This window comes from Equus asinus, chromosome 3 (assembly GCF_041296235.1).
Source record: "Equus asinus isolate D_3611 breed Donkey chromosome 3, EquAss-T2T_v2, whole genome shotgun sequence".
NCBI classification, from domain to species: Eukaryota; Metazoa; Chordata; class Mammalia; order Perissodactyla; family Equidae; genus Equus; species Equus asinus.
In genome coordinates, this window is record NC_091792.1 from 156187078 (window position 1) to 156200031 (window position 12954).

A 12954-nucleotide genomic window follows, 5' to 3' on the forward strand; every position below is an offset into this window, starting at 1 on the left:
CCTCTCAAGACATTTGAATACATTAGGTATTTGACCAATTTAATCTTCTAGAAAAACCTCCCTCCCAGAAAGCTTCTGTCTCACTCCAACCTGAGCTGATTGCTCTCTAGAGCACTGTGCTCTCAGTGTGGCCTGTGGACCCGCAGCATCAGCCTCCCCTGGGAGCTGTTAGAAATGCCTATTCTTGGGGCCAGCCAGGTGGCGCAGCGGTTAAGTTTGTATGTTCTGCTTCGGCGGCCTGGGGTTCGCCAGTTTGGATTCCTGGGTGAGGACCTACACACTACTCGTCAAGCCATCTGTGGCAGGCGTCCCACATATAAAGTAGGGGAAGATGGGCATGGATGTTAGCTAGGGCCAATCTTCCTCAGCAAAAAAGAGAAGAATTGACAGCAGACCTTAGCTCAATAGCTAATCTTTCTCAAAAAACAAACAAGTAAATAATAGAAATGCCAATTCTTGGGCCCCAGCCCCACTCTTTGATGAAAATCTCTGGGGGTTGAACCCAGCAAGCTGTGTTTAACAAGCCCTCCAGTGATTTATTCTTAAAGTTGGAAAAGCAGCTGCTCTAGTCTTTTGCTGTCACAGTGGGACCTCTCGGGCCCAGCACCTGGGCCTTCCTCACTTCTCTCCTGGGTTGGCCCCCGTTTCAGGAGTCCCCTGCATTGTCTTTCTTGGCTAAATTCCTCATTTGAGTGGAGCACATCCTCTAGTAGCTTTCTGAGAAAAGGATGGATGGAACTTTCTTTGAGAACTTCTATGTCTGAAAATATCCGTGTTCTTCTATCTTTATTCTTAATTTAGTTAGAGTAGTTAGGTTACAGAATTCCAAGTTGGAAATAATTTTCCCCCAGAATTTTGAAGGCATTTTTTTCTGTTGTCTTCCAGCTTCCATTGTTGCTGTTGAAAAATTGAATTCTATTGTGACCCTTGGTACTTCGCACGGAAGCTCCTCTTCTTTTGTTCCTCTCTAGAGTCCTAAGGATCTTTTCTTTGCTCCCGTGTGTGAAATGCACCAGGATAGGTCTTGGTGGTAGTCGACTGCCCTCCATCGTGCTGTGCATTTGGAAGGCCTTTTCAATCCAGAAACTCATTGTCTTGATTTCTTTTTGATTCTTTTCCTTTTATAGGTTCTGTTGCTTCTTTCAAGAAGACCCGTCATTTTGTGGTTGAATTGGGCTTCTAATGATCTTCCTTCTCTCCTGTTCTCCATCTTTGTCTTTTTACACTGTTTTCTGGGAGACTTTTCTCAACTTTATACTTGCATTGAGTTGTTCGCAGTTTTAATTGTCAAGAGTTGTTTTTTGTCTTCAGAATGTTCTATGTTGGGGCTGGCCCCGTGGCCGAGGGGTTAAGATCACACGCTCTGCTTTGGCGGCCCAGGGTTTCACCGGTTCGAATCCTGGGTGCGGACATGGCACCACTCCTCAGGCAGCGTCCCACATGGCACAACTAGAAGGACTCACAACTAAAAATATACAACTATGTACTGGGGGATTTGGGAAGAAAAAGCGAAAAAAAAAAAGGAAGAAGATTGGCAACAGTTGTTAGCTCAGGTGCCAATCTTTAAAAAAAGAATGTTCTATGTTTATCCGATGCTGTTCTTATTTTGTGAGTGCAATATCTCCTCCTATCTCTCTGAGGATGTTACAATTGTTTATTTATTTGTTTGTGTTTTCTCCCCCCCCCCCGCCCCCGCTCAGAGTCTGTTTCCTCCTTTTACTGGTTTTGGGGTTTTCTTTCCTATGAGAGTCTGTCCTCAAGTGGCTGCTGACCCTTGGCCTCCTGGTCATTTGTAACTGCAGAGCAAATTACCTGATGCTCCCTGATGAGGTTTTTGTCCTGGAGTTCTTCCTATAGGATGATCTGTCTGGGTCCTTCCCTGTGGAACCCTTGTACTGGTCACTATGACTGCTCAAGAGACAACCCCCAAATCTCTGGCTTCATCGTCTGCCCCCCTCTACCCCACCCCAGGCTGCTCCTGCCACGTAGGCTTCCCTGGATATGCTGAGCATGCTCCTGCCTCAGGGCCTTTGCACTTGCTGTGCCCTCTCCCTGGAATGCTCGTCCCTGAGATATCTGAATGGCTTGCTCTCTCAGGTCCTTCAAGTTTTTTCTCAAATGCCACCTTGCCCAGGAGGCCTTCCACTCCATCGCTCTCCATTCCCCATCCTCCGTTATTTCCTCTATAACACTCATCACCTCTGACATACTGCACGTTTGCTTCTTTGTTTGTTTACATCTCTCTCCTGTCACTGGAAGGTAAATTCTACGAAGGTGGGGGCTTTGTTAATTTTGTTCATTACTCTGGTCCCAGTGACAAGAATAAGGCCTGAAGCTTTGTAGATGCTCCGTAACAGTTGCAGACTGAGTGACAAACTGCGATCTTTCTTCGGTTCAAAGATTAGATCCAAGAGCAGCCGGTGATCAAAGAGGACTGGAGGGGGGTCTCTGGCATCGCAGGATTTTAAATACAGTCAGTCGTTATGTTCTGTAAAGTCACCTCAAACACACAATTAGCAAACACTGACTCGCTGCTCCTGGGGGAACGCTCGGCCGGGTTTCTGCAGGGCTCTGGTCACGGCGTGTTCATTAACTGATCGACACCTGACCTTGTGTTCTGTGTGTTTCTGCTTAAAGACACGGTAGTTAATATGTATTGTTAATTTGTTGGCGCCATAACTCAGGCCTGCAGGAAGCTTATCTGATGCACGTGTTTTCTCCGTGAGGCGCATCACTGCCTTCTTGTGCCTGGGGACACTAGAGAGCTCTCAGCCATTTCAAACAGTGAAATCACAAACAAAAAAGCACAAAAATGCAGGGTGGGAGCGGAAAAGGCGCTCAGTAGAATGGGAAAAGGCTGCTTGTTTGCAGTAGGAGAGCTGAAACAGAAGGCGGAGCCTCGCCCAGTTCTATCCCGGTGGGAAACTGCACGTCAGGCAGTTTGAGCGTTTCACCGTTCTGCCCACGTCCAGGAGTGACCACAAAAGCACCACGAGCATTGATTTCGGGGCTACAAATCAACTAATTCTGGGGCTTCTCAGGAGGGTGGCGCCTGCACAGTCTTGAAGGGTGTGTGGCCGACCCCAGGCGGGAGTGGGGGGCAGGGCACTGCACGCTCAGGGCCAGGCAGGGGCCCCGAGATTGCACACGGGACTGCTGGCAGGGAGGTGATGGCCAGAGTCACAGGGCACTAGGCTGCCGTCTCAGTGTGTTCCCTCCCTTCTTTGAACTTTAGAAAGACGACGCTCAAAGTCTGCTCAGGAACTTGGAGTCTAACGTCCAGACCCCCTTGGAAACCGGCTCCCCGCCCAGGAGGAGGAAGAGAGACGCACAGACCTCAAAGGACGAGGAGGCTGTGGACGTAAGCTGTGTGTTTGGGTGGGTTTGCTGAGGTGACGTTGGGTGTCGTCTGTCCCGCCTAGCAGCACAAATGTCAGACAGATCCCGTGTCCCAGTGGGCTTCTTTTTCTGAGGTATGATTTAGGCACAATAAAATGCACAGATTTTGAGTTTACAGTTTGGTGAGTTTTGACAAGTGTATACACCCCTGTAACAGAGACCCCACTCAAGAACGTTCTGTCACCCCAAAAGCTCTCTAGTGCCCCTTTCTAGTTAATCCCACCCCCCCACCCCTTCTAGAGGTCGCCTCTGTTGTGCTTTCCATCTCCATGATTGGTTTTGCTGTTCTAGAACTTTCTATCAGTGGAATCCCATGCTTTCTTGTGCCTGCATTCCCTCGGCGTAATGCATTTGAGATTTATCCTTGAGGTAGCACGTAGCAATGATCCATCCTTTTGACTTGCTCAGTCCCTCCTGCAAACTTGCCACCGTATGGGTTGTTTCCAGTGTCTGGCTTCTCTGAATAAAGCTTCTGTGAATGTTTGCATATAGGTTTGCTTGTTTATTTGTTTTCATTTCATTTTATTTTAAGTAAATATTAAGTAGATAGCTAGGAGCAGGAGTTCTGAGCCTGATGGAGATGTTAAAAGATGGAATCTCCCTCTTCCTCCCTGGCCCCCACTCCGTCCAGCCTGAGCTCCTGGATGGAGGGGCGTTTCTCCCACAGGTGGGATATTTCTAGTCAATTCCTGGTCCTCAGAAAGTACCGCAGACTCCAGTCATTCAGCCTCAATTGCCCAAAGGTAAATATAGGTATTTAGGTAGGTAAGCAGAAAGAGAGAGAGATCCTGGGAAAAGGGGAGAGACTGAAGGAAGTTTCTTTCTAGCCCCTGCTGAGGGCCAGACGTTTTCACACAGGTGGTTTTCAAGTGATGTGAACCCACAGCGGGGTTATCTCGTGCAATTCTCTCAGCAGCCCCTTGAGGTGGACCTTACTCAGATCCCATTTCCCCAGCGAGGAGTGTCCCATCCCACCTCTTCCAGATGTGTCTCCCGGAGGCTCAGGGAGATGGTTCCTCCCCCGAGTCCCAGAGGAGCTTTGGGTCTGTGTGGCCCCTGCCTGGGGAGGGCCGCTTCCCCCACACCCTGCTGCCCCGACACTCACGGTCATGGTCAGCCGCCTCCGCCCACCAGTGTTTTAAAACAAATTTCACCCAAAAGTTTGAAATCACTGGGGTGAAGCTTCTAGTTAAGCTGAAAAGTCAGTTTTCGAGGGTCCCCCCCTGTGGGCACTTCCTGAGGCTTCTGGAGACAGCTTCCCTCGCCCACCCCGGCAGGACCCTGTGGAAGGGTTCGCTGCCCTCCCAGGCTGACCCGGGCCTGGAGCTGGGGAGAGAGCTCCCGGATGATCCAGGAGCAGGGCTCGCTACAGTGAATCGGCATTTGCCGATGTGGCTGTGTGTCTCTAGCTTGTGCTCCCCGCCTCTCTGTTTCTAGGTGCTTGTGTCTCCGTGTGTGTGTGTATCAGTGCGTCTCCCTGTATGTCCGTCTCTCGTTTTTGTGTCTCTCCGCGTGCGTCTCTGTGGGCCTCTCTGTGAATCTGTGTGACAGTGTGGGTGTGCCTAGGGGTGTGTGGAGTCTCTCTGTCTGTTTCTCTCTCTTTTCCTCATCTCTCTCTCTCTATCCCTCTGTCCCCCTCCCTCCGTGTTATTAAAACCCTGCTCACAGAAATGAAAACATATGTCCGTGCAAAAACTTGTGCACAGATGTTCCTAGCAGCACTATTCACAATAGCCAAAAGGTGGAAACACCCCAAACATCCATCAGCTGACGGACAACTAGACAAAATGTGGTCCATCCATACAGTGAAGTACTATTCAGCCGTAAAAAGGAATGAAGCCCTGACACACGCAGCAACATGGATGAACCTGGAAAATATTGTGCCAGCTGAAAGGAGCCAGTCACAAAGGTCCAGAATCCCAGAACCCAGTCTCAGCTCTGCCACCTGTTTGCTGTGTGATGTTGGGCAAGAAGCATAACATGTCTGAACTTCGGGTCTCTCAGCTTTACAGTGACAGTAACGATGCTGGGCCCCCGGGGTCACCATGTGTTAACTCTGTGAACATTCCTGCTCAGCTGATGTGTGCAGCGGAGCCTAGCCCTTCGACCTCCCCAGAAGGCCAACTCGTTTTTTCTACCTAGTAATGTTTTACCTGTTAACTATTTGGCTATGCCTACCCAATGCCCATTTTCGAGCTAATAATTGCCAAGGGCTAAGTTAAAGATCTGCCCGTTCCGGTGAATGGGCGTGCCGCAACGCCCTGCCATCTGCAGCCTGAGCTGGTCAGGCAATGGGCAGGGCTGATTTCAACAGGGCAGGGTGAGCTGTAACTCCGACAACCTCGAAGGCACAGAAAACCAAGGCATTTGTCTCTTGTGCCACTCCTTGCGTGAACTCTGTTTTGATAAATAGCTCATGTCAGCCAAAAACAAACGGAAGATTCCAGCAGGCTTTGAGGTGTGCTGTTCCGCAGCCTTGGAGCTCTCCGTCCCATCCTTCTGCTTTGGAGGAGGGCGGGGCGGTGTCTCCTTTATGGACGCATTTGTGTGTTTGCTGAAAGAACACCTCTGTGTCGGTGAGTGAAATGGCTTTTCTTTTCCTACAATTACACTTTAACTAATTTTCTGAATCATTGCATTGCTTCAGCTGAAGAAGTTTTATATTGTAAATTTTCACTACAACCAATTTTCTGAATAATTGTATTGCTACGGTTGGGGAGATTATCAGAATTTGGAGGACGTATGAACTTAAGAAGAAGAGCTGTAGGGGCCGGCCCAGTGGCGCAGCAGTTAAGTTCACACTTCCCGCTTCGGCAGCCCGGGGTTCACTGGTTCGGATCCCGGGTGTGGACCTATGCACAGATTGTCAAGCCGTGCTGTGGCAGGCGGCCCACATATAAAGTAGAGGAAGATGGGCACCAATGTTAGCTCAGGACCAGTCTTCCTCAGCAAAAAGAGGAGGATTGGCAGCAGATGTTAGCTCAGGGCTAATCTTCCTCAAAAAAAAAAAAGAAGAATAGCTCTAAAAAACTAAAAACGATGGATCCTGTTCAGGTAGCAGAAGCCTGTTCAGGTAGCAGAAGCCTGTTCACTCCTTGATTCCCTTTGCCAAGTGCTTCTAGCTCGCTCCTCCCCCAACAAACGCCGTGACCGTCATCGGGTCTGCCCCTGTGGGGAGTGCAGTCTGCAGGTGGGTGGGATGGAAAAGCCACCGCGTCCAGAGGTTCCCCCGTGGCTGGAGGAAAGCTGTTGCTGGGATTGTGTTGTTAATGCACGTGCCCAGACTCTGCTGCCAAACATCTCAGGCGGACCACAGCACCTACGTCCTTCCTTCTTATAATTACGTTTTTCACATTAAGCACAATTTTGTTTTGTGTCTCCTCTTTTGAAGGTGAGCCCCTGGAAGGCAGCGGCTGTGCCTTCACGCCTTTCACTCTCTTCTTTCTTCTCACTCTGTAAGAGGTTTAAGGATGCACAGTGCCCTTTCTGCTTTAGCATCTCTCCTTGAGCAGGTATGCCTCCATCCGGACATCAGCCAAGGCCCGCTTCACAGGCACACGGCCAGTGCAGTCACACAGGCCCTGGGCGCAGTCGAGCCCCAACCCTGGTTTCTGGACTCTGCTGTCTTGAAATTCTTAACCATTTTTTAACAAGACCCCCCCCCCCACCCCCACCTTCATTCGGCACTGGGCCCACAAATTATATAACCAGTTCTGAAGTCAGCCGTCCTAGTCTGACTGCCACTCCTTGCTCTTGTACCAACACAGCTTCCAGCAGAGAGTGGGACAGGATGCTGGGGGCTGGGGGCTGGGGGCAGGCCGTGCTCTGCTCCCTCGGATCAAAGGACAGCCAGGAAGGGTTTAAGCCAGGCAGTGATAGGGGCTGCATGTTTAGAAGCTCACTTCGTTACCCTGTGGAGAATGGCTTGGAAGGTGTGGACCTCTGAGCCTCGCTCTGCTTCTCCATAAAATGGGGTGATCATAGTAGCACCAGCCTCCCCACACTGACGGTCATGTGATAATTAAATGAGCCAATGTGCATTAAGTGCCTGGCACACAGGTGGGGAGCCCGCTAGGAGGCTGGCACACCCTTTAGGGTCACTGTGGTGGCGGCTTGGGCCTGGGCTGTGGATGTGAGAGACATTTAGGAGGTGAAGTTGATGAGATTTTGGTTGATTGGACGTGGTGGGTTGGGGTGTGGGAGTGACAAAGCGCCTCAGGGTCTGACTTGTGTCCCCGGGGCTTAGTGAAGCCATGCCCAGGGCTGTCTCCTGAACCCCTACTTCCCTTTAATTTCGTGGCTCACACTCTTGTTCTTATTGGTATCATGTTGAAGGAGACTGAAGGGTGTCAGCTAAAGAGGAGGGACTCTGGAGCCAGGGAATCTGAATTCAAATCCCAGTTCTGGCGTTTATTAGCAGCTTAACCTCTCTGTGTCATCTTTCCCATCTAGGGCATTGAGACAGCAACCTCTGTGGCAGGGTCCTTGGAAACTTCAGGAGGTAGCATGTGTTGGGAGTCTTCCCCCAGTCTTGTCATCTGTTTTTTCAAATCATAAGCCATAGATAGAAATGATAAGAACCCGGGCCCTCGCCCTCCCTCCCTGCTCAGAAGGGCATCACGGTGAAACCTCCTTGGAGACCTATGTGGGCCACCTTGCCAGCTTAGTCAGGTGCTGTCTCAACAGCCCACATTATAAAGAAGTGCTCAGTCCTTCTGTATTCCCCGTGACAAGATGTCCTATGCTCGTTCTTCAAGATTTGGCTGAAAAGCGTTGAAATAGATGCGGATGCAGTTTTTGCCTGTCCGCCCGTTCCTGACTGTTGAGCAGAGATTGCACATGGTCCGGAGTGCCAGCGCCTGACTTGTCTGCAGGCCGGCCTTCATCCACCGGCTGGTTGTTTCCAAAGCGTCTATTCAGCACTGACTTCACCACGTGCCGAAGGGCGACCCTACCAGGAAAGAGACACAGGGAGGATGTGGGGGTGGAGAGCAGGGATGAATAAGTCTGTCCAGCTACGGTCATGGCGGGCTTCCCGGAGGAGGTGGCTCCTGAGCAGGGTTTGCAGCAGCTCCTTACACCACTGCTTACAGCTGCCCACTGCTTTGCTCCTTTCTGTTCCAGCTGCTCTGCTGGGTGCTTCATCTGTGCCGTCCTGGGGGCGGATGTGCGTCTGTGACTGTCTGGGAAGACTGAGGCTCAGAGAGGTTACAAACTGGCCCAACCACTTCTTTTTGTTTAAGGGTCTGACCCAAAGTCCTGTGTGACTGTTGCCACGTGTAAGTGTTTATACCCCTGAGGATGCTAAAATTATTCTGTGTTTTCTTTTTCCACTAAGAGGTGTTCATGATTTTTAGGAAAACTCTTGTTAATTACTGTTATGTTATTTAAATCCTTATTTCTTCCAAAGCTAAAGACTTGGAATTAGTGAAGAATGTGCTGTTCTCTTCTGATACATCTATCCATCCATCTCTCCACCCATCTGTACCTCCATCCATCCCCATCCGTCCATCCATCTATCCATTATCCATCCATCCATCCATCAGCCATCTGTCCATCCATCCATCCATCCATCCACCTATCCTCCTACTTATGCATCTATCTGTCCATTCATCTGTCTATGCATTCATCCACCCATGTGTCCATCTGTCCATCAATCTGTTCATTCATCTGTCTGTCCACTCACCAACCATCTACCCATTCATCCATCCATCCACCCATCCCTCTAGCAAGTGAACACTTACTTGGATCTAAATGTGTCCGTTATGGTCCCTTCCCGAGGCCACTGTCAGAAATGCGGTGTGGCATTTTAGAAACTCTTGGTGGTTTATCCTTCATTTTATGGAACGTGCCATTTGTTCTCTTTCCTTCCCAGGAATGTGGGCCGTCTTTCAACAGCAACATCACGGCATTTGCACTGAAGGCGAAAGTCGTCTACCCCATCAATCAGAAGTTCCGGGTGAGGGTCCTGAGCTCCGTCTTAGAAATGCGGTTGTGCAGTAATGGACTAGAGATGAGGGCAGAAATAGCGGGATTCAGTGTGGGGGTTTGGTCCTAGCTGAGGGTTTTATGGCAGCTCATTGTAGTAGGGGTAACTTCGAGGCTTTGTAACTGAGCAGAACTTTAGGGTTAATCCGTGTTGTGACAGCTGTGCCGGGGATGGGGTATGTGCGAGCTGCAACAGCGTGAGGAATTCCTGTGGTCTGTGGTGTCCCATGGTGTCCCAGAGACACCAGGTGATGGCACCTTGGGGCAGCTTCCGCCCTGCTCTTTTAACACTAATGCAAATACTGACACCGGCACAGTTACTAACGCTGATCCTCACTCTCAGGCCCCAGGACCAATGCCAGCAGCTGACACTTTCTCAACACTTACGTGGGGCTGGCGTTAGGCTAAGCATTTCTGGTGCATTAGGTGTTGCAGCCTGCAGTATTCCTGTAAGATAAATCACACAGTCGTGCGTCACTTACAGACCAGGGATGGGCTCTGAGAGATGCAGCATTAGGTGATTTTGTCCTTGTGTGAACATCAGAGTGCACTTACGCAGACCTAGATGGCACAGCCCACTGCACACTGAGGCTGCAGTGCTAATCTATGGACCACCATTGGCTGTGCCGTCCGTCGCTGGCCGAAATGTCGTTATACGGCACGTGACTGTATTGTTATCTCCACTGTACACGTGAGGAAACTGAGGCCTGGAGAGGCTAAGGACCTGTCCCCGGTCACACTGCAGGAAGTGGCAGGGCCAGAGTCAGACCCGCTCACCTGGCTGCAGGCCTCCCACCGGAAGCCAGGTGTTCACACCTGTGGCCAAGAGTTTTGCAGAGAGCAGCATATTCATGTGCTTCCCAGAGCCCTCGGCCTGTGAGATGCTCTGTGAGGAAAAGAGTTCCCTGGGCAAGTCAGTCAGGGAGCACGCTCCTGCTCTCCTGGCAGCAGAGAGGCTGGGCCCCGGGGGTCACACAGACTCGGTCCTAACTCCCGTCTCTGCCCTGTACTCTTGGCCCTGTCCTGGTTTCCCAGGGCCTCAGTTTCTTCATCCATGAAATGGGGGTCACAGGCCCTCCTGCCTCACCCAGTTGTTTTGAGGGATCCATGGGGTAACAATACATGTTCGACTTATTAAATTATTACTTGCTTTTGAAGACAGCCAGAGCATATTGAAGGCTCTGAGAATTCCTGCACCAAAGAAACGATTCCGCCCTATTTAACACAGACTTTCCCAAATTAGTTTTTCTGTGGAATCCTTATGGTGCGCAGTAACTGGTGATAGTTCGTGGAGCTGTTCCCCAGAACACACATGGGGAACCCCTCCTCCACTTAGCTGCCCGGTGGGTGGATGAAGGGGCAAAACTCCCAGACCAGGGGCATTTATTCATCATTTACCGCCACTGCTGGGCAAGCTCTGTGGCGGGCACTGCAGATTATCTGCACCCTGGAGGCCCTCCCAGTGTAGGCGGAGATTGCAGGACAGTGCGTGGTAACAGGCAAGACAGAAATGACCAAGGGCCCCTGGAACCCGGCGTGGGCTGAGCCCGGGTGCCGAGGAAGGAAGACTCCAGGGTCTGTGTCTGGAGGGAGGGCTGCTCCAGCCAGCAGATGGTGAGTCAGAGGTGTTTCAGGCAGCGGGACCAGAGTCCAGAAAGGCCCAGGAGTGTGGAGGACCAGGCGGGTTTGGCACTGGCAGCCGGCTCAGTGCTGCTTGGCCACACACATCCCGGGGCAGGGGGAGATGAGGCTGGACAGAGGTGGTGGCTGACCTTTGCTGAGCCCTCCAGCTGTGCCAGGCACTAGGCTGTGACCTCGTGTGGTCATGGCAGTGCATGGGGCTTGAGTTCCTTGATAAGGAGCTGTGAGCCTGTCCTAGGGCAGTGAGGAGCCACCTCGAAGGCCTTGGGGCAGGAGGGTTGAGAAGAGCTATGTGGTCAGCAGGTTAGTGGATGGAGCAGGCCGGGGGTCTAGACAGCAACGAGAGGTGGGGCAGGGCAGGCAGGCTGCCGTGGAGGAGGCCAGAGCTGGCAGCCGAGTGCGGGGTGCAGGTAGGCCAGTGGGGAACAGATCCAGGCTGATAGCTGAGGCGTAGGAGCCTGTGCGGAGCAGCTGGCCTCCTGGGGACAAGGGAGGGGACAAGAGCTGTGACGCGGGTCCCTGGGCATAGGTGTCACCATGACCATGTCCGCTCACAGCCCTCCCCACTCTGCCGCGGCCAGACCTTCCTGGAGCTGCCGTCGCGTATCGCTGGTGGAATGGCTGAAATAAAGTCGTGACACGTGGACTAAGTGTGCTTTCTCTCCCGCCGCCCCAGCCTCTGGCCGACGGCTCCTCCAACCCGTCTCTGCACGAAAACTTAAAGCAGGCTGTTTTGCCAAACCAGCCGGTGGAGGCCGCCCCTTCCAGCAGCCTGGGGAGCCTGAGCCAGGCCGAGAAGGATGACTGCAGCTCCTCATCCAGCATCCACTCGGCCACCAGCGACGACAGGTTCCTCAGCCGCACCTTCCTCCGGACAAACAGCTTCCCCGAGGCGCTGACCTGTGAGAGGTGAGGAGGGGGCTGGATGGCGGATGCAGACCAATGGGCCGTTCATTATCAGAAGAGAAAACAGAGGCCCAGAGAGGTTAAGTGACTCAGCCACAGACACACAGCATCCCAGTGTCACGGCTGGAGCCCCATATCCCTCTGTCACGTACTGTGTGATTAGGGCCAGAGTGGGCTTACGGAGTCAGGCTTGAGCCCTGGGGAGAGACCTCAGGGGTGCCCTGTTTAATCATCGACGTGCCCTGTGCATTGCACAGCAGGAGCTCACACTGATTGAGTGCCTTCTGTGTACTGGGCAGAGGGCTAAGCCCTTTGCAGGGATTAATTATCACATGAGCACGAGGACCAGGTCTGTCTTGTTCAGTACGGTGTCCATGCCTATTGCTCTGTGGAAGCCTGGGACAGGCTCAGTGATGAGTCGATATTAATCAATCAATGAATTAATTCCTCCTAACAACACTATGTGGTAGGGGCTGTTATTATTCCCATTTTACGAAGGATATTGAGACACAGAGAGGCTGATGACTTGCCCAAAGTCACACAGCAGGTGAGTGACGGAGCTGGGTTTGACCTCACCACCTTATCTCCAAAGCCCTCACTCTAAATCACCCAACTGTGCAGCCCAGAGCAGGGCCTGGCACACAGTGGGTGCTCAAGAGACTCGGGCAGCAGGTTCCTGCATTGGTCCTCAGGCCTCTCTCTGCTCTGCAGGTCGGTGAGTCCGAGGGCCCCTGGGTGAGATGACCCAGGCACGGGCTTGGCTCAGGGCTGTAGGAGGAGTGGCCCAGAACCCTGAGCTTGGTGTGGACCCTGGGGGTGGCCTAGGAAAGGGGGACGTGGTTGGACAGGAGCCTTCTTGGCTCGGCCCGGCTGCCTCGGAAGGGCTGTGTGTGAGCTTCCGGACTGGTGGCCTCGTGACAGTGTGGGTGGGACTATAGTCCTTTAAAATGCATCTTCCTTGGTGGGAGAAAAGGTCATAGGCCTTTATTTACACCCTGCCACCTATCTGCCCTGTGACCA

The 12954-nt window shown here is 51.9% G+C and overlaps 1 protein-coding gene across 4 annotated transcripts in view; it reads left to right on the forward strand.

Annotated features, from left to right (window-relative positions):
• EVC (EvC ciliary complex subunit 1) overlaps nt 1-12954 on the forward strand; it is a 74402-nt gene that overhangs the window by 3436 nt on the left and 58012 nt on the right. For all 4 annotated transcript variants that reach the window (XR_011502363.1, XR_011502364.1, XM_044767852.2 and 1 more), the window contains exons 2-4: nt 3236-3361; nt 9275-9358; nt 11705-11937. Coding sequence is in view for 2 of the 4 variants with exons in the window: in XM_044767852.2 (XP_044623787.2) it covers nt 3236-3361; nt 9275-9358; nt 11705-11937 (443 nt within the window). In the remaining 2 variants the exon portion in view is untranslated. The remainder of the gene's footprint in view (nt 1-3235; nt 3362-9274; nt 9359-11704; nt 11938-12954) is intronic.